General features: G+C 42.1%; 1 protein-coding gene across 2 annotated transcripts; it reads left to right on the top strand.

Moving 5' to 3' along the window:
• Nucleotides 1–5,315: 5,315 nt before the first annotated feature.
• Nucleotides 5,316–16,442, top strand: TMEM41B (transmembrane protein 41B). Of its 2 annotated transcripts, none has more exons than XM_056493266.1 (7): nt 5,316–5,581; nt 7,418–7,535; nt 8,515–8,643; nt 10,246–10,339; nt 11,188–11,292; nt 13,035–13,173; nt 13,636–16,442. In XM_056493266.1, the coding sequence occupies exons 1-7, from the start codon at nt 5,494–5,496 to the stop codon at nt 13,803–13,805; spliced, it is 843 nt and encodes a 280-aa protein (XP_056349241.1). In that variant the 5' UTR covers nt 5,316–5,493; the 3' UTR covers nt 13,806–16,442. The 2 variants fall into 2 exon arrangements, with proteins under 2 accessions (XP_056349241.1, XP_056349242.1); XM_056493267.1 differs by lacking the exon at nt 5,316–5,581 and adding an exon at nt 6,070–6,491.
• The last annotated feature ends 2,973 nt before the right edge of the window (nt 16,443–19,415 follow it).

Here is a 19,415-nt window from a genome sequence, read left to right on the forward strand (position 1 = left end):
GGGTGGCATAAGCTTATTACAGGGTATGTTTCACTCTTAATTTGCAGGAAGACAAAATAACCTTTAATTCCTGTTTTTTTTTTGCATTCAAATAGAGGATATGAGCAGACTGACCAGAAAAGTTTCTTTCCCCATTTCATGTACTCCACTGACGCATGCAATAGGAAAAAATAATAATATTAAAAAAAAAAAAGCTGGCTATTAAAGGGGATTTATTAACTATTAATTAGGAACAAGAGGTGCATCAGAATTGAGGATCTGGCTCTTATTTTTCTACTTGGAATAGAAATATCATAGCTATCTGTTTCACTGTGTTCCTAAGTAATTAAGCAGTAATGAAAATTGGTGCATTAAAAATCTGCAGTTTGTACATTTGTGCATTAATCTGTGTACAGTCTATTGCCTGTACATGTGCAGCATGTAACCAATGCACATGAAATGGACAATAGGAGTTAAGGAACATGCCTTCTATAAAAAAATACCAGGAGAGAAACAAATCTGAATACTTGTGATCCCTCAAGTCAGATTCAACTCATTTTAATGCTTACAAGTTCTGCTCTCCCTTGCTGCTTAGTAATTTTTTCAGCTTCTGTCCTTGAGCACTGAGTTTATAAATGAAAGCTTTCATTAACTCTCCTTTGGGCTCCAAGAAATTTTTAATCATTCATTCACACAAACAGCTACAAATAGATGCTCATTTCTATTTATCTCTCTTGTTGGTGACATTTCTCTATTAATTTTGATCAGTGCATTCGCATTCTACCCTGTTGTCTTCTGTGCAGCTGGTTATTCTCCAATTACATCCTCAGACTCCTCACTGTAACTGATGAAAATATGAGCTCAGTAAAATACACAAGCCCCATTCCAAGCACACAGGTTTATTTGGTTGAAATTAGAGTTTAGATAGAATGACAATAAATGTTTGAAGTTTAATACATTACCGTATTTATACAAAATAAAAATGTTAGAACAATGCAGTTTGCTTTGTGGTGGTCAAAAATAAAAGAGTAATGGGGGAAAAGAGAGTTCTAAATCTTCACTTCTCAAGAAATTTTACATATTATTTACTTGCTGATTAATGTTTCTGTTTTTTTATCACTTTCAGCTAGAAGCTGTCAGGAGCAGGATCACTCAGTCTCATCCTCCTTCCTCTTGCTGACAATTAGCATGACTCAGTCCAGAAAGCACCAGCAGTGTCAGTGACTCAGCCATGTGACACGGGCTCTATCAGTCCATCTAGGAGTGATTTAGAAAAGAGGCAAGCACAAGTTTCTGTGCTGAGGGAAGACAACTCTTTCAAGCTGACAAAAATAAGGCATTTCATCCAGCCACCCACAGAAGGAAGTGACTTCATGGAGCTAACCACTTAGCTGCTGCCCTGATAGGTGCCAATCTATTTCATTACTTTCCAGCAGGTCAGAAAAACATTTTTCTTTTTGGTTCACAGATAATTTGAAAGAACTCATACTCTGCATTTAAGGTGTATTTTCCAAAAACCATTTAATATAAAGGTTTTGGCCCATTCAGTCTCTAGCCTCTAAGTACAGACAGAGAGTGCTGCTCCCACTGGTAAAGTCACTGAGCAAACTCCAGCTGGAAACACGAGTCCTTCTCCCATTTCTCTGCCGGACAAAGCATTCTGCAGCATGTCCCCTGTCAGGTGGGGCTTACAAAGGTGCTCCAAAGACATAGCAGGTTTTGTGCTGTTTCTGAAGTTATACATTATATATAGGGGATGCTTTATACACTGTGAGAGTAAACCTATTTTCAGTCCATTGCTATGATTCCCAATGTGCTGTGGAGTGAAGCAGTGCTGATCTCAACCATGTGTCAAAAATTTCCTTGATACTCACTGAGTTCCAGCTACCAAAACTCTCCATCCCCTGAACACATACAGGATGTGGCCTACAGCAGTATTTTTCACATTTGCCTTCTTTCCAATAAATAAATCTAAGTTAATCTTCTAAATAGAGTTCCTAGATAATTTTATTTACAGAGTGAGCCCTAAAGAACATTCCCCAGACATGTCTTGTTTTTTTTTTTTTTTCCTGAGTAAGTGCAGAGGTTCTGCTGATATTTGTTAGGTGTGGGCATCTTTGCAGTGGACTATTCAAATTGTCAGCAGATACTAAACACCACTGACAGTTTCAAAGTTTAGTGAAATAGACAACTAGTCACACCAGCAGTACTCTCCCAGCAAGAGGAACCAAGAACAGTGAAGAACAATTTAAAAGTCTGCTGATAATCCAGTCTAACAAATACAATTTGTGCAGTACATAACTGCAAAGTGATCTAGCTAATGAATCTTTAAATTTCACTCTGGCAGCAATTCAGAGAGCTGGAGCTCCATAACAGTGAGGTGGTTATAGAGTTATCTTGTCTATTTTTAATAAGACATGTACTAACACTGTGAGCTTACTGCAGAATCAGCATCCTGGGAATCATCTGCAGACCATGTGCTTTCTACTAAACGGAAGGGGCAACACAGAGCAAATCTGTATTGTTGAAATTGCTTGTTGAAAATCCTCCTCACCCAAATGAGAGATGGCCCTTGCAGCATTTACCATCTACAGTTTTAAATTGTGGTACTTGCTTTATTTACGTCTTTCCTCCTGTGTTTCAGGATGACTTGGTGAAGATTTCTCTGCATAAAGTCAGCATCTATTTGATGCTTTGTCAGAAGTTAGAGAGGAAAGAAGTCCCAGTGTTTGAATCATTTCGCCTGGAGTTTCAGAAGTAATATCCAAAAAGAAATGACAAACATGATGTGCATTGGCAATAAGGGGGAAAGTGCCGTTTTCTGCAGTGTCAGCAATTCCCATCTTGCTAGTACGTACAATTTTCTAGTGAAAGGCTTTGAAAAAACAAAGGACTCCCTCATCTGGCATCAATGCCCAGAGCAGCAAGTTCATAGACCTAACCAGCTTCTCAGGGCACTAAATTCCTCAATTATCAATTGCAAATATTAAAATATTATTTAATGAAATTATTTTAAATAACTTGATTGTAAAAGAAATAAATTCTGAGTAAATTATGGGTTGACATAGAATCTGCTCATGATTTGAAGCTTTGTGTGGAATCTGACCACAATTTATAGCTTGGATTATTTCCTGCCACTGAATTTGGCAGTGGCTGTACTTGTGTAATAGCATATTAGACTATTTAGATCTTAAATGAATCATCGACTTCCTGCAGACACTTGCACTGTATCACCAGCGAGTTTTGTACACGTGGCAATAAAGCCACGCTTTTAAGAGCTCTGCTGTTCTGACCTACATCTTCCTCATGGCTTTGGAAAGATCTGTGATCTTGTGAAATACAACCCATAAATACCACTGCTGTGAGAAATTGATCTGCTGGATCCTGTATGAGCAATTTAAAAGCTGTTTAGTCACGGTATGAATGTGGAGTAATCAGACAAACGAGGCTGAAGTTAAATCCGAGCGTCCAGCTCTCCCAAGAGAGCTTCCTTTCTAGAAGACCCTGAGGAAAGGTTGGACATTTATAAGCAGACACGGCTGGAAAAGAGGCGAGGGGGAGCCACAACAGGTCCATCAGCCAAGCCGTCTGCCCAGAAGCTTGTGCAATGTGTGCTGTCCGCAGGGCTCCAGCGTTCTCCCTGGAGAACTCTCCCTGTAACACTCTGTGCTGCCCGGGCACTTGGAATGTTCGGGGATCTCCCGCTGCCAGAAGATTGCAGAGGAAAAGGCACTTCGAGGTCACACTTGGCTTGAACGCCACGGGATCTGCGAACACTGGGACATGCCCCTCTGGCTTTTCTGCGGGATTTCAAACGTTCTTACAGGAACCGACATGAGGAAAATCCCGGGGCTGATAGAGGAGTGTTCCTTCTTCCCGACAAATAAGAGTTCTTTTCGAACGACAGCAACAAAAGCAATGAGGTTCCCGTTTTCCTGGAAGCCCGGCGCTGTTCCAGAGCCAGAGGCGCCGGGGGGCTCCTGCCTCCCCGAGAGGAGATCCCGCTGCTTGATGGGAGATCCCGCTCCTTGAGAGGAGATCCCACTCCCTGATGGGAGATCTCGCTTCCCGAGGGGAGTTCCCGCTCCCTGAGGGAGATCCCGCTCCTTGATGGGAGATCCTGCTCCCTGATGGGAGATCCCGCTCCTTGAGGAGGCGATCCCGCTCCTCGAGGGGAGATCCCGCTCCTTGATGGGAGATCCCACTCCTTGATGGGAGATCCCGCTCCCCGATGGGAGATCCCGCTCCCTGAGGAGAGATCCCTCTCCTTGATGGAAGATCCCGCTCTCTGAGGAGAGATCCCGCTCCTTGATGGGAGATCCTGCCCCCCGGTGGGAGACTCCGCTCTCTGAGGAGAGATCAAGCTCTCTGAGGGGAGATCCCACTCCTTGATGGGAGATCCCACTGTCTGAGGAGAGATCCCGCTCCCTAAGCGGAGAGATCCCACTCGCTGAGGAGATCCCGCTCTCTGAGGGGAGATCCCGCTCTCTGAGGGGAGATCCCGCTCTCTGATGGGAGATTCCGCTCCCCGAAAGGAGATCCCGCTCCCCTGGCTCATGGAAAGCAATTACTGAGGGAAAAGGAGCCCGCACAAGGGTTTGATCCCGCTGCCCTGTGGCACGATCGGCTCTGGAGTGTGTCCAGAGAAGGGAAACGAAGCAGGGGAAGGGTGTAGAACACAAATCCTGTGGGGATCGGCGGAGGGAGCTGGGGTATTTAACCTGGAGAAAAGGAGGCTCAGGCGGAACATTATAGCTCTGCGATTCCCAGAAGGGAGGATGTAGCCGGGAGGGTCGCGTTCATTTCCCGGGCAATCAGCGGCAGGACGAGAGGACACAGCCCATAGAACCTCCCCTCATGTGCCAGCGGTTGGACATCAGGGGGAATTCCTTCACAGAAAAGGCGATTAGACACTGGACTGCCCAAGGACATGGTGGAGTCACCGTCCCTGGAGGTATTCAAGGAACGACTGGATGTGTTACTCAGTGCCATGGTCTAATTGACACGGCGGTGTTCGGTCATAGGTTGGACTCGATGATCTCAGAGGCCTCTCCCAGCCTAACTGATCATGTCATTTATGTCATTTATGTGATTTCTCTGGAGGCGAGGAGCCTGGGACACCACCGCCCCGCACCGTATTTATCACTAGTGAGCGCATCCCCGTTACCGTAAATACCCACGCGGGCACGCCCAGCAGCCGGCGCTACCGTATTTAGCGGCACTAACCCGCCACCGCATTTCAAGGACGTGGAGCCCAACACGTGCTCTCGTGCACCACAGCAAAGCCGTAATGCCCCGAGAAAAGCGCATGCGCCGTGCGGCGGCGGGGGCGGGAGCGCGGCCGCGACCCGGTGGGGTGAGGAGAGGAGGAGCGGCCGGTCCCGCCTCCTCCTCCTGCTCCTCCTGCCCGCGGCTCCCGGTGCCGCCGGTCCCGCCTCCTGCTCCCCGCGGCTCCCGGTGCCGCCGAGGCCTGCCCCGGCCCTGACTCGGCGGGCCCCGGGGCGTCGCGGAGCCATGGCGCAGCGAAGGGTGGCGGAGCGCGGGCCTTGCCAGGCGGCGGCGGCGGCGGAGAGCGCCAGGCACCAGCGGCAGCTTCTGGAAGGTGCCGGGGGCTCGGGGCGGCGGGAGCGGGAGTGCCCTCGCCCTGGCATCGGACGGTGCCCCGTGCGGGTGTCGGTGCCCGGGGACGGTGCCCGGTGCGGCTGTCGGTGCCTCTGGGCGCCTCGGGCACCGGCCCCGTCCCGCGCGGCCACTGGGGCGGCCGGGCCGGGCCCCTCACGGTGCGTGTGGGCTGAGGCGGCTCCGGCCCCGCGGGGGAATGGGGCACCGAGCCCTCTCCCTTCTCCCCTGCATGAGGGAACACAAGTGCTTGCATGCCTATGTCTGTGTGTGTGTGTGTGCTTGTGCTATTCCACTACCGGCACGCCTGGAGTGTAGAAAGTGGAAGTGGCAGAAAGTGCAGTGGGCTGTGTTTTTCTTTTTTTGGCCCTGTAAGTTGCTTATCTCTTTATTGATCTGTCGTTTATTTTGCTCCTTGGAGAAGGTGTTGTCAGAATAACCACAGCTATAGGGTAGTGGAACAGATTGCCCAGAGAGGGTGTGGAGTCTCCCTCACTGGAGATCCTCCAGAACCGTGTGGATGCAGTCCTGTTCCATGAGCTCTGGGGTGACCCTGCTTCGGCTGGGAGCTTGGACCGGGTGACCGCTGGGTCCCTTCCGGCGTGACCGTTCTGTGCCTGTAATTGCTGTGTGGATGCTGCCTTTGGCCTCGGCTGACCCAGTGCACACCTGTGGGGTCGCGCTGACCTTAAACCTAAAAAACCTTAAACCGATAAAGTTGCCAGCTCGCCCAGCCGGCTCCGTGGGTTTCGTCATCCGCTCGCTGCATTTCACAACGGTGAGGTGTCAGCGTGACCCTCTGGAGTGTTGTGTGTTGGCATTGTAGTTGTGCCAGTGGCATCTGCGAGGGAAAACAGCCTCGGCTCCTCGTGTGACCCTGAGTGAGAAGCTGGGTGAGCCTCAAAGTGCCTGAGGAGAGAGTGGTTTAATACATGCACACACACACAGCATCCACACAACAGTGTGGCTGCAGAGAGTACTTAGTGTGGTGTTCATTTCAGTTTTACATTCTTCATGTGTGTAGTTGCATTTGTGTTAATCAATGTGTTGCACGTATGTGGTCATTTTGATAAAAATATAAAATACAGAAGAGGCCTAAAATGTCATTGTGTCACTTAGTGTACTCCCACTGCTTCCACTACACAGGTATTTAAAGGCTAATAAACACTTACGTATATATATTCATATGAGTGTAAAATATGTGTTATTCCCAAGACTTGGAAGCTGTGATCTTTATATCACAGGCTAGCATATGTGTGTTTATATAGGTTTGCTCCTAATGAGTATGTCTCACCTAACTGGCTGTGCCTGGTAGTCTTTCATTAGAGGGGAAAAACCCCCAAAATCTGTTAATGAGCAGGTTTTAAAGTTATGTTGTACATAACTTTGAAATTACATCCTGGAAATTTAACTTCAAGTTAAATCTGTAGTTAATTCAACTGGCAGAAGATTTCTGGCGAAAAGGAAAACATATGTATGGCTTACGTTGTTTAGCTCTGTTTTTTCTCTTTATAAATATATTTATTAATTGAGGCTTAAATTATTATGGATCATAGAAGGTGACTTCTGTGGGATATTTGCCAGCATAAAAACTTCAAAGTTGTTTGAAAGCTTTCAGGGGATGTGAGCAATGTGTGTTATTGAAAGCATTGGTAGGAAGATGTCCACAGAGAGTTTGCTTTAATATTCCCTTAAAGGTTAAGTTTGAAATCTGTTGTAAGTTTGAAATCTGTTGTAAGTTGTGAGGGATTGCGTTTTTTTGTTTTGTTTTTTTTAGTGCTAGGGTTTTTTTCTAACTTTGTTTCATGTTTAATTTCAGGGAAAGCTCTTGCAGAAGGTGGATCAGCTCGGACATCACTTCTTATTTTAGTATCCATCTTCTTATCAGCTGCTTTCCTTATGTTCCTGGTATATAAAAATTTCCCACAACTTAGTGAGTAAGTATGCTATGAAAGTTTAATTTATCCGTTTATTTGCTTTTCAGTATCAGATTGTGGAGGAGCCTGTGTGGGGATATGACATAAACTTGGAGAATTGTTCTTGATCTAAGGTTTCTGTTGTACGGTCAAGATCCTGAGTTTTGAGGTGTTATTCCCTGTCACATTATCAGTGGTAACTGGCTGTTCTTACCCACTTTCAGCTGACAGCCAGAGTGTGTTTGGTTCAGGCTGAGTTCACTTGAGACTTCTTTGTGCCTTGGTGAAACTGGAGGCTGTCACCAAAAGGGGAGATCCTTCTTCCTTCCTCTCTTTTTCTCCTTGTTGCATGCAGTACTTGTGTTGGGATGGCAGGCAGGTGGAAGCCTGCTTGTCTGGCAGCTTTCTTTTTCACTTCTGGTCGTTAAATTTCTCTCTGATTAACTTGCTCAATGAGGTCAGTTTGCAATGGCCCATCCATAAACCTGACACAGAGGAAGCAAAGACACTCAAGTGTGCTGCCCAGGGTTGCACCAGATTAAGGTGTGACATGAGATTTTGCCCTTAGAACTTTGTGAGGTGAACTTCTGCCACTCCTGCTGCACTTCAACTGTTATGACCCCAGCACTGAGGCAGCTGCAGTTGGTTTTGGCTGAAATGTTGGCTGCTTTCACTTGCCAAGGTTTGGTTTGCGCAATTTTTTCTTTTTGATTAGTACTTGGTAAGAAAAAAAAAAAACCTAGAAAAGAAGCCCATTGTTGTACTGAATAAAAAAAACAGCCTGCAAATATCTGAAATTGGGGATTTTCTAATATAAACCACACTGTAAATATTAGGTGTTCATCTGAGGACATTATTACAGCAATAATCATGGTTTATTTGCTGAAGCTGTAATTTAGTGATGTAGTGTATCTAATTATCTCTGTATTCAGTAAGTAATTGTACCACACTGTTTGATTATATTTCCATCATTCCTGCTTTTTTTTTTTTTCCTCTCCAGAGAAGAAAGAGAATGTATAAAGGTTCCTAGAGATATGGACGATGCAAAGGCCTTGGGAAAAGTCTTGTCCAAATACAAGGACACATTTTACGTTCAAGTGTTAGTGGCTTATTTTGCCACATATGTTTTGTATCCTTTGTCTGATATAAAGGGCAGTTTTGATATAGTCATGCTTCTCTGAAAAGATAAATGAAAAATATAAATTGATAAATTCTTGATCATGGGTGAAGTTTAAGATACCTAGAAGTGTCTACAAAGAGACACAAATATTTTAACGTCTTGGACATTTAAAAACATTTCTCTGTATATTAGGGCTTGGTCTCACTTTAATGTTGTGATAACTTTTAAAATAAAGTGAATTTTGAGATAGAAATTACTGTTTGTTCTAAAAGAAGACTTGAGACTACTGCACTGCTCTTCCTTCAGACATTCAAAGTTCCTCATAAGGGTATTTATAGAATATTTAGCAGTATTTCTGAAGGAAAGTATTTTGAGCCATCTTTCATCTCTGCACTGCCCAAATTCACAAAACCAAATATTTTCATTTAGAGAGACAAATTTCTAAAGTACTTTCTGTCCAGGGAAGCACAAAAGCTACCTATGTTCTGTGTTGACTTCTTTTTCCTGAGTGCTGAATATATTAATCATTAAACACACCCTTAACTGGAACACTTAACTAAAGGTTAATAACTTTAAAGCTGTAGAAGAAGTTTATTTCACCATTTTAATGCAAGAGGCTTTTGTAACTCAGGAGAGTCAGCACTGAACACGCCATTAGTAATTATCCTTCAGCTCATTCTTGCAAAGTATTCCACAAAAAATATTCAGTATTTCCCAAATTGTAGATCTAGGCAGAAAATCCAAACATTAGTTTATATAGTAACAAGGAATAGAATAAATTGCCTCTTTATTGAGCAGCTCTAGCAGTTTTAGATGTGATGACCTTTACTGTCGCAGCTGGAGAGTGTGATCAGTTTCCAGGCATGGCACAGTTATCACTGAACCTTGACATGGCTTAGCAAAAGCTCTACTGGCTATAATGCACTCGGGTAGATTATTGGGCTTTTTAATATTTCAGTCAATTCAACTTGAGTAAAATAAGTGTGCAGGGTTTTTTGGCTTTATAACTTTTCTATCTGAAGTGGGCAATGCATCATAGTCTTAAGTATGCCTAGCAAGCCTTAAATCCAACAAGCTGCTTGCTTATGTTGCACAAACCTAATTTTTGCCTTTTTAAAAATTTCTGACTGAAATTAGTGACCAGCTGTTGCTTAGTGGTTACACCAAGCCTGTTTGTAAGGAAGTAGTAGCTGCCTTCATACCTTTCAGTCTTCCATGGAACTTACACTTATGGGCTTGGACAGGCCTGTGAGCTTTGCAGAGAGAATATCTGAAACGGCACATCTCTAGTCAACAGTGTAAAATCAGAAGTATGTGTTTCCTGGAAGTCACAATAAATCCTCTGTGGCAGTTGGAGCACAGATAAAGAGAAAAATGTAGTCAGCTCTTATTACTTAGTGACTTTGTATGTGCAGTGACATATCTACATCTTGTTGCTCTGTGCTTGAGCTTCTTGTGCTACTCCACAAAAGGTTTTTTTCAAGTAAGGATCTTCAGAGGCCCTGCCTATTTATGCTCTTTCAAATTGCAAAATGTATCCTGACTGCTTATAAAACTAAGAAGTGTATAGCTTTTTAGAAATGTGTTTTTCCTTAACTAAGATGCATCCAGCTTGCAAACATTTGCTATTCCTGGTTCTATATTTCTCAGTATCCTGTCAGGATTTCTTTATCCCTTTCCACTGGCCTTATTTCTTGTTTGTTTGGTAAGTATGGAAAGTAGTTTGTGAGGGCATATATTTCTTTCTGTCCATTTGGAATACAACCAAGCATCTGAGCAGCTTCCTCTTGGAAATGATCAGTCAGAAACTGGTGTACACTTCAGTTTCTGATTAACTATTGAGTTCTTACTCAGCTCTGCTGCAGGAGTGGCATTAGCCACAAAATTCACTGTCTCATTGGGTGATAATCCAAAACACTGAGCTGTTTCTCCAGGTTTGTTAATGATGAAGGCATTTGAGTGTGAATCAGCAAGAGTTTCCTTTGCTTTAAATTTGTTTAGCATCTGCCAGAAGCCAGTTGTAATTTAACAACACAATTACTGTGGTTTTATTATCACACTGCAAAATGCATCTGTTTTTTAACTGGCTTAAATATGCAAGAAGCTTCCTTTAAGATTTGAAATGTATGTTATGAACAAGCTTTAAAATATGAAATGGGCAAAAGATGCAATCATAATGAGCCTTAATATTGAGAAGGTAGGGAGGACCCTGTTCAGTTTTCATGTTTGAATTTCTCTAATGGCATTATGCCTCTTATTTGAAAAGCTTTCACTGTTCAAAGTCTTAAAACTGCAGAAGCATTCAATATTAACTGATAAGTAATCAATGTTGTCTACTTTGAGTGCTGAGATTGATTGAAATGCCTCGGAAATAAACTGTCTTGGATCAACAGCATTCTTAGGGAGTGTGTACATACTGCTGGAGGAGAGCCCTAGTGGAGGGGAGGGCTGCACAGAAACCTGCTCTAGCCAGGCAGGGTCATTAATACAGACACAAGGCTGACATTAATTGGAGCTTCTGCTGATTCGTTGTCTGGTTGTTTTATTTTTCAGTGCTCAGGACTTGGAGCTTCATTCTGCTATATGCTGTCATACCTAGTGGGACGTCCCGTTGTGTACAGATATTTAACAGAAAAAGCAGTAAAATGGTCAGAACAGGTAAGGTTTCTGGAGATGCTGGAACTTATGATACAAAATGTGTCGTGGAATAGCATGGAAAACTAGGAGGTCTTGTGCTCATGTATCTATGAGCACAATATTCTGGAAGTATTCCTGATTTTATGGATTTCCCATGGGAAGGTTGTTCTTACCTAGGAAGGAACTTTGCAACTGATCACCCTGCTGGTTTATTTAGTGTCAACAGGAAACCTCTCCAGCTTCAGGAAATTTCAAGTAATTGCTCTCTAAGCATTAGCACTGATGAAAGCTGGGTTTGTATTTTTGTGTTGGAGGAACCTGTAGCTGTATGTCTGATTGAAAAGACCTTAATTTGAATGTGTTATTGTAGTTGGAGCATTTAGAAACTTTTTCTTACAGTATCTGGGAACATTAGTTTCAGCAAGTCTTGGTTGTGAGATGAAGCTAAAGGTTTTGCAGAAATACAGTGTGAGTTGTATTAGACCTTATGTGTCTTTCTTTGATACTCTGAAACATTCAAACAAATTTTTATTTTTTGCAGGTATGAAACACATGTACTCTATTCAAGATTTTTTTGAATCACATAAAAATGCTTTAAACTTCTTCCTCATTAGATAAGATATGGAGCTGTGTCTGGCACAATTGACCTTGTTAGATTATACAGTACCATTTTGACTCTTGACCCAAGTAAATCTTAATATTGCAATATAATCTTGAGGCTACTCTGAATAGCAAATGGTTACTATTGACAGTAGAACTCAACATATAATTTAAAATTGCACGTGCAGCTCATATCTGACTGTTTCCAGGTTAATTGGACTCCATCATGCTTATCATATTGAGATTAAGGCATTTTATATGCAGCATTAATCAATATTTAAATATCGTTCTTCATTAAGGTTTAAAAAACCCACAGTACTCCTGATTTTGATGTTACAGTAAAATCTAAATTTGGCTAAAGCTGAAAAACAGGGATGAGCTGCCATGTGAAATTTCAGGTGGAATTGATATCAGACCAGTTTTGTTTTCAACTGTTTGAGGCTTAAGCTTGGTGCAGGTGTGCCAGGATAGGCTGGAATTGTGGATGCTTGGCTGTCCTTGCAGCTTGGCTCGAGGTTGCACTTGCTGTCTGAAAGGGCTGATGTGCTAGAGACAGGCTGGAAGGAGAAGAGGCTTTGTTGTAGCTTGGTGTGAGGAGCTGGGCTAGACCTGAGAACATAATTGAGACTGTGAATGAAGCTGGAGAATTGTTGTTGCTTCTGGGTAAATGTTAATGCTGGGCACTGTAACCTCTGGGGAGGCAGGCTTTGGAGCTGTGCTGGGAGCAGCCACCTCATGAAGTTCAGAGCCATGGCCTGCCTGGGCAATTCCAAGAGAGGAATGCAGCTGTGTTTCAAGCCTGATCACAAGTTAGGTCAGAATGGCTTGAGGGGCAAACTTCATTGCCAGTTCCTGCAGAAGCTTTAGGAATGGGATGACAGGCTGGCTGTGGTGACTGGGCTGTGGCTCTGCCCATGACTCCTTTGCTGCTTGAGCTGGCTGAGTCAGTCAGACACATCACCACTGCTCTCACACACAGCTATTTCCAGGCTGATCTCAGTGCTATTTAACAGGTGATTGACTGGGCAATCCTCCCCCCATCACACATTTTTAACTGATTTTTATGTTTGCAACATGTAAATGTCTATAAAAAAACCCTTTAAATCTCTGTGGTTGTATATTTTTTTTTTTAACCAAATTTTTGTTTGTTTTTGTCTTGGCAGGTTGAACGACATAGAGAACATCTCATTAACTACATAATATTTTTGAGAATAACACCTTTCCTCCCCAACTGGTTTATCAATATCACATCTCCTGTAATCAACGTGCCATTGAAAGTGTTTTTCATTGGCACTTTCCTAGGTAAGAATTGTGGCTAGTCATCTACAGCTTAGCGTTGGCCAGAAGAAGGGGTATACACTATAGCTTTTTTAATGGGCATATTTTTGCACATACTTTTAAATCTGATTTTAGGAAACAGTCCAGTATTTTACCTTTATGAACTTTATGAAAAAGTTAATTATTTTTCCGTTATAAAAAATCAGCTTGTAAAGAGAGAACTTGAAATCTGCGGAGTTTAAAGAGCAGAGATTATTTGATTAGTCTCCTGTATTTGAGTTGGCATTACAAATATAAAGAATGGCTTAAAACCAGTTCTTTGGATAAAGGTTTTTTATCTTTGAATTCTGTATTCACAGCCCTCTTTTAAAACAAAAGAAGTACAAGACAACAAAATCTCAACATTGTGGTGTTAAAATTTGATGACTAATTTTTAAGGGTTTTTTTACCCTAACAAGCTGTTTTTTCATCCTTTCCTTGCTCCAGGTGTAGCACCACCGTCGTTTGTAGCCATTAAGGCAGGAACAACGCTGTACCAGCTTACAACAGCAGGGGAAGCTGTTTCCTGGAACTCTGTTTTTGTTCTCATGATTCTAGCCATCCTCTCCATCCTACCAGCTCTCTTCCAGAAGAAACTGAAACAGAAGTTTGAATAAGGATTGAACTGGACCAGAATTTCCCATACTTCATCTCAGGATCAGCACTTCTGATATTTGTATATTTGCTTTTCTATTGGATCTTAAGCAATTAGAGGGGAGGCTTGTGATTGATGAGAATGTCTTTAAATGAACACATGGCCTTAAACTGAAGGAAATGTGTTCAGAAATGTACTGCATATAGTTTTGTAACCAAACACCAGTGTTTTACTTTGGGAGGGTGTGTGTGTGGCCCTCGGGTGAGAGGAGTGAGAACATAGATGTAACATTTTGCTCTAGCTACATGCTGAGCAAAAATGGTGATGTAGACAAAAACTACAGGTGATGCTTTCTAACTCTTGCAGGAAAAACCCCTGAACTATTCAGTCCAACGTTGTAACATTCTCTGTAGGCTTGCATGTGATCTGGTCTGAGTGCATTTCTCACTAACTTCTTTTTTGCCTTGGGGGGTTTCAAAATAATATAACGGTGCTCACTCAGAAACAGAGGTTCTTTGCAGTACTTTAACTACAATGTTATTCTCATCCTGGTTGTTTACTTCTATTTATTAGTGCTCTATGGAATTAAATACTTGAACCTGCATCTGCTTTACTTACTGGATTAACAAAGGCAAAGTGTCACATCATTCCCTCTTGGTCCCTGTAAAGTTTTATTCTGGGAGCGGGAATAGGAAGGGAGGGAGCAGCTTAGAATTCTTACCTTGGCTAGCTGATGATTTTTAAGTTCTAATTTTAATTTTTTTAACTGTTGATTATTTTGCCAATATTTCACTTGCATAGATTTATCTGCTAACTTAAGTGATGGTATGATTATATAAAACTTGCAATTTTCAAGCGATTTAAAAATGCTTAAGCAGTGTATATTACCATTTCTCAAGCAATATGTAAAGAGTATAACATTTCTCATTGCAGCTTGATTAGCTAAAAGAAATGTCAGGTACACAAACTGGTGCAGTTCCTATCAAGCAGCTGATCCCAAATAACGTTCAGAGCACCATGGAACAGCAGGCTCTTGCATCGGTGTATATAAAAATGGGGGTTCCAGTGTCTGCCAAGGCAGTGACTGGCCATGGGCAACCAGCCATGACTCACCTTCAGTAGCAGTCTGTGTATTCTCTCAGTAAGGTACAAGATACCTCCCCCTGTGCTTCCAGCTGTGGTAGTTTGTTGTGTTGTCAGTGGAACCTCATCAAACAAGGCCCTGGTCAGTGAGGAACTGGGGAGCACATTGGTGTTTTATCCAACTGAAACCAGTGCTGCTCACGTGGTTTAAGCTGATGCCTCTGCAGTGTCTTGAAAAGGGACTCAGCACATCATCATGTGCTCCAGTTCCAGGGTTTATTTGTCTGTGTCCTCGTGTTAACTCATGATCATATCGTAGATCTTCGAGATGTAAGAGAACAGTTCATGAATGTGATAATGTAAAAGGTACTGACTGGTACCTTTACAGGGTTTATTCATTTTTGTAACATAATGTTAATTGACTGCTTTGTTTCATCACAGTATTACTTGTAAATATATAGTAAATATTATTGATACATCATTTGTCTTTTATTTAAGTCCAGGCTGCACAGTAAATGGTATTTTTTACATAAGTATATAAAGGAATTTATATCAGTTCTGTTTGCAAGTTTATTGTAAGACCATTCAGCTGCAGGAATTCTTCTGTTATTTAGAATTTATTCTAAAAGTATACTTTGTCTTTTAAAACTGAACAGTGATTACTTTTATTGCAGCCATTCTAATTTCCAGAGCTCCTCTACCAAGGGGATTTATTCCACAGTAAACTTGGATGTGATGTGAGCAAGTGTCCCCTGGACTACTGAGTGTGAAGCTGCTGTAGATTTACAGCCTTTTCTGCAGAGTTAACTTTTCATGCAGATGAACTCTCATGATAAATTACCTACTACTTATTTTCCAGTGGCTTTTCTCAAAACTCGTCTCAATTCCTGGTTGGTAACAGAAGCTGTTGTAAAATCCTTCCCATGCTGTGTAAAGCCGATGTTTTGGTGGAACCTTGTCACTAAAGAAGGAGCTGAACTCTTTCAATCTAGTGTGACTTGATATCACTTGATATTTTCACTGAGTTGTTTCACTACGGAGATGGGATCAGGCTTTGTTACTGAAAACCTGTTGTGTTTCAGCCACGAGACTGGCCTTCCATCACAATAACTAAAAGCCTTAAGACCTTAAAAAGGTTCAAAATAGGATTCTTTACTTTTACAAAACCTTAGCATTTTTTTTTTTAACCCATCCCTTGTGTGTTTATCTTCAGCTGCCAGCAGCCTGAGGTGCTTTCCTATCCCATGAGGATTTCTGAGGTTGTGCAGAGTAAGGCAGGCCTTGTGGAAAGCAAAAAAAACACCGTGGTGTAGGATACTGTACTAGTCTGCCCTTTCCTTTAGGGAATCCAGCAAGTGATCCAAGAGACAGCCATAACATTTCGACAGAAAGACAGTGGCTACCATAAAACAAACCAGGACATCAGAAAGATGTAGCTTTGTTTTTTAATAGCAAGGGATTTTGAGCTGATAGGTGACCTGTTTATCTTTTGGATTTTTTTTTGTGATACCTGCATGACATCATTACTAAATGTCTCTTGCCATTTGATAATAAAGCTGTTATATAAAATCTGAAACACTGTATTTTTTTTAGTATAATGAAGCATGCTGAACTTCCTATTAAGCCTAATTTTTTATTAACCTGTTTAAAAGGGGTGAGTTCTTAAATGGCATTTTTAGTTGTTGATTAAAAAACCTGAGCTGATTACATCTGTAGATGAGATTGTACCTTTATTTCAAAATAATTGGGTAAATTTGACTTCCTTTTCTCTCTAAAATTAATTTCTCATGGCAGTAATTTTGAAAAGTTTGGTTTGCACTGGAAGTCAGCTGGGTCTGACTTCAGTCTCTTCAAATGCATCTATTTGCATAAAGTGCCTCTTTTTTGCATTAAACACATGGAAGACCCCTGTGCCGAAGTTATTTCAGCTTCATTCACCTTTCTTAATATTCTGTCAAGGCCAGTTTATGAGATGATTTTTCTTCCTTGTATAGAAAACTTGCTGCAAGGGTAAAAGTCAAAAATGAGAAGCTTTTGTTAGTGAATGGTGCTGTTATGCAAAGTCAAAACATGCTTGTGTTTTTAGGCAGCTGAAGATTTTTGTGTGTTTCTGAGAATTTTTGTCATGTAGTTTCCTTCTGTCATAGGGTGGGGTTTGGGAACCCTGTGGTTTAGTATGGCAGTGCTAAGAGGGAAATGAAAAAGGGTTTTGACAGGAAACCAGGATTCAGAGCAACTTTCTCAAATTCCCATCAAAGAGAAGGGAATACTCAGAGTATTTTTATGACCAATTGATGTCTTGCAATGACAGACATTTATAACTCTCAGCTGGTGGCTTTATAGCTCCAGGTCACCCAAACTGAAAGAAGTTACAGCCTTTTAGTACTGGCAATTAATATAAATAATGGCATAATATATTTACTAACATACCAAAACTCCCCCTCCAATTCTTAAAAATGTTCCACCTAGTGTGATAATTCCCATTTCCTTGTTTTATAGTACACAAGGAAGAATTTGGGTCTGGATTAGGAGAGCTCAGTCAGTGACTGTGTATATTTGAGAAGCCTCATAACAGCTCCTTTCTGTAGATAGTCTTCCAAAGAGGGAATTCTGCTCCTGTGCAGCTGTGGAACTTCAGTGGTTTCCTCATAGCCTTAAAAGGCCCTGGTAGGCCCTCAAGAGGGCTGGGAATGCTTCAGTGGGAAATAGCTTTTAAAATTCTTCCTCAGAATTGAAATCTAATGTTACACTCATAACTCCTGATTTTTCTTTTACAACTTAGCCCTGAGGAGTTATATCTAAAACCTGGAATTTACAGTGTTTACTGTACTTGGAAGAATTCCATGTCATGGAGTATGCTGAGCAGATCACTAAATCATTCTATGTTTGACTCTGCTGTGTTAAACTGATTTCTCATGACGGTGAGAATGATAAACTCCCAGTCAACCCTGAACTTGTGCAGGATTTGCTTTTTCAGCTGGATCCCTCTAAGTCTATGGGGCCTGATGGGATTCACGCAAGAGTACTCAAAAGCTGGCTGGTGTCAGTTATCACTGACCTCTCTCAATGATTTCTGAGTCTTGGGTGTCTGGAGAGGTCCCAGTCTACTGGAAGCTGGGCAAATACTATCCCAGTTTTCAAGAGGGATGAGCATGCAAACTCCAGGCCTGTCAGTCTCACTTCCATGCCCAATAAAATGGAGAAGATTCAGTGAAGTTTTTGACTGTCTCTCACAGTCTCCCTCCTGACAAAATGCCCAGCACTCATCTGGGTAAACACACCATGTGACAGGTGAGTGACTGGCTCAGGGTCAGGCACAGAGGGCTGTAGTGAATGGGGTGGCATCCCTAGGGGGTCCTGGTTCTGCAGGGTTCCATCCTCGGCCCCATTCTCTTCAACGTCTTCATTAATGACCCGGACGCAGGACTGGAAGGAATACTAAGGACTGGAAGGAGCACTAAATAAGTTTGCTGACTATACTAAATTGGGAGGAGCTGTAGATTCCCTCGAGGGCAGATGCCCTGCAGAGAGACCATGACAAGGGCTGGGCAATCACCAAGAATATGAAGCTCAATAAAGACAAGTGCTGGATTCTGTAGCTTGGTATGGAGCAGCCCTGGATGTATGGGAATGAGATGCTGGAGAACAGCAGCGTGGAACAGGGGCATCAGTCCATAGTGTGGGCTCCTGGAGCTGGGGAGAAGAGGGACAGTGCTGCATGGGAGTTTAGGATATGTTCCACATCCCAAAGTGTCAGTTCTGCTCTGAGCTGTGCCCTGATGTGTGAGGATCTGTGTATAAGGTGATCCAGTGTGCAGGCTCTACTCCACAAGTCTGTTGTGTAGATCTCACACCAAATAAATGGTAAGAATCGCTGACTGGATTTTTTTTTCTCAAAGAATCCAGGGTAAATATCTTAATCAGAGTCATTAGAAGACAGCACATATGATCAGCACCCTGACAACTGGAGCAATTTGTTTGTGCTTCGAGCTGTTACTTTTCAAAGCTTAGCTCATCTTGGGAAACAGCTGCCCAGAAAAGAAATAAATGCTCTATTTCAGACTCTTAAATTCTCCGAGCAATGTTGAATGGAACTGTATTTTGCTGTTGTGTTTTCCTATTGCTTAATAAGAAAGGAGTTCATAAACTCTTCCTACAATCATAACTGGGATTGCTGGCAAAGTAAATCTGAATAAGGCAGTATGAAGAATACTCAAGATCTCTTTGCATCAAGTTCTGTTCTTCACTATCTTCATTCTCTTTGAGTTAAGGTTTGAGCTTGAAAATACAAGTCTTTGCCATAGAAAACAGCAGCTGAATCAACATTGAGAGTCTTTGCCAAAGACAATGAATCTTTTAAATCTCTTCATATTTACTAATATGTCTTTATAATTCTCTGGCTAAAGAATCCTAGTTTCCACAGAATTCATAATTCCACAGATTTCCTCAAGATCATAAAGAATACTTCCAAGAATTCTTCATGTTGTCTAGAGTGTTGTTGTTTTAAGTAAGGATATCTAAGCCATTTGCAAAGTTTCCTGACAGAATT

Source organism: Oenanthe melanoleuca, chromosome 5 (genome assembly GCF_029582105.1).
Source record: "Oenanthe melanoleuca isolate GR-GAL-2019-014 chromosome 5, OMel1.0, whole genome shotgun sequence".
Taxonomy (NCBI): Eukaryota; Metazoa; Chordata; class Aves; order Passeriformes; family Muscicapidae; genus Oenanthe; species Oenanthe melanoleuca.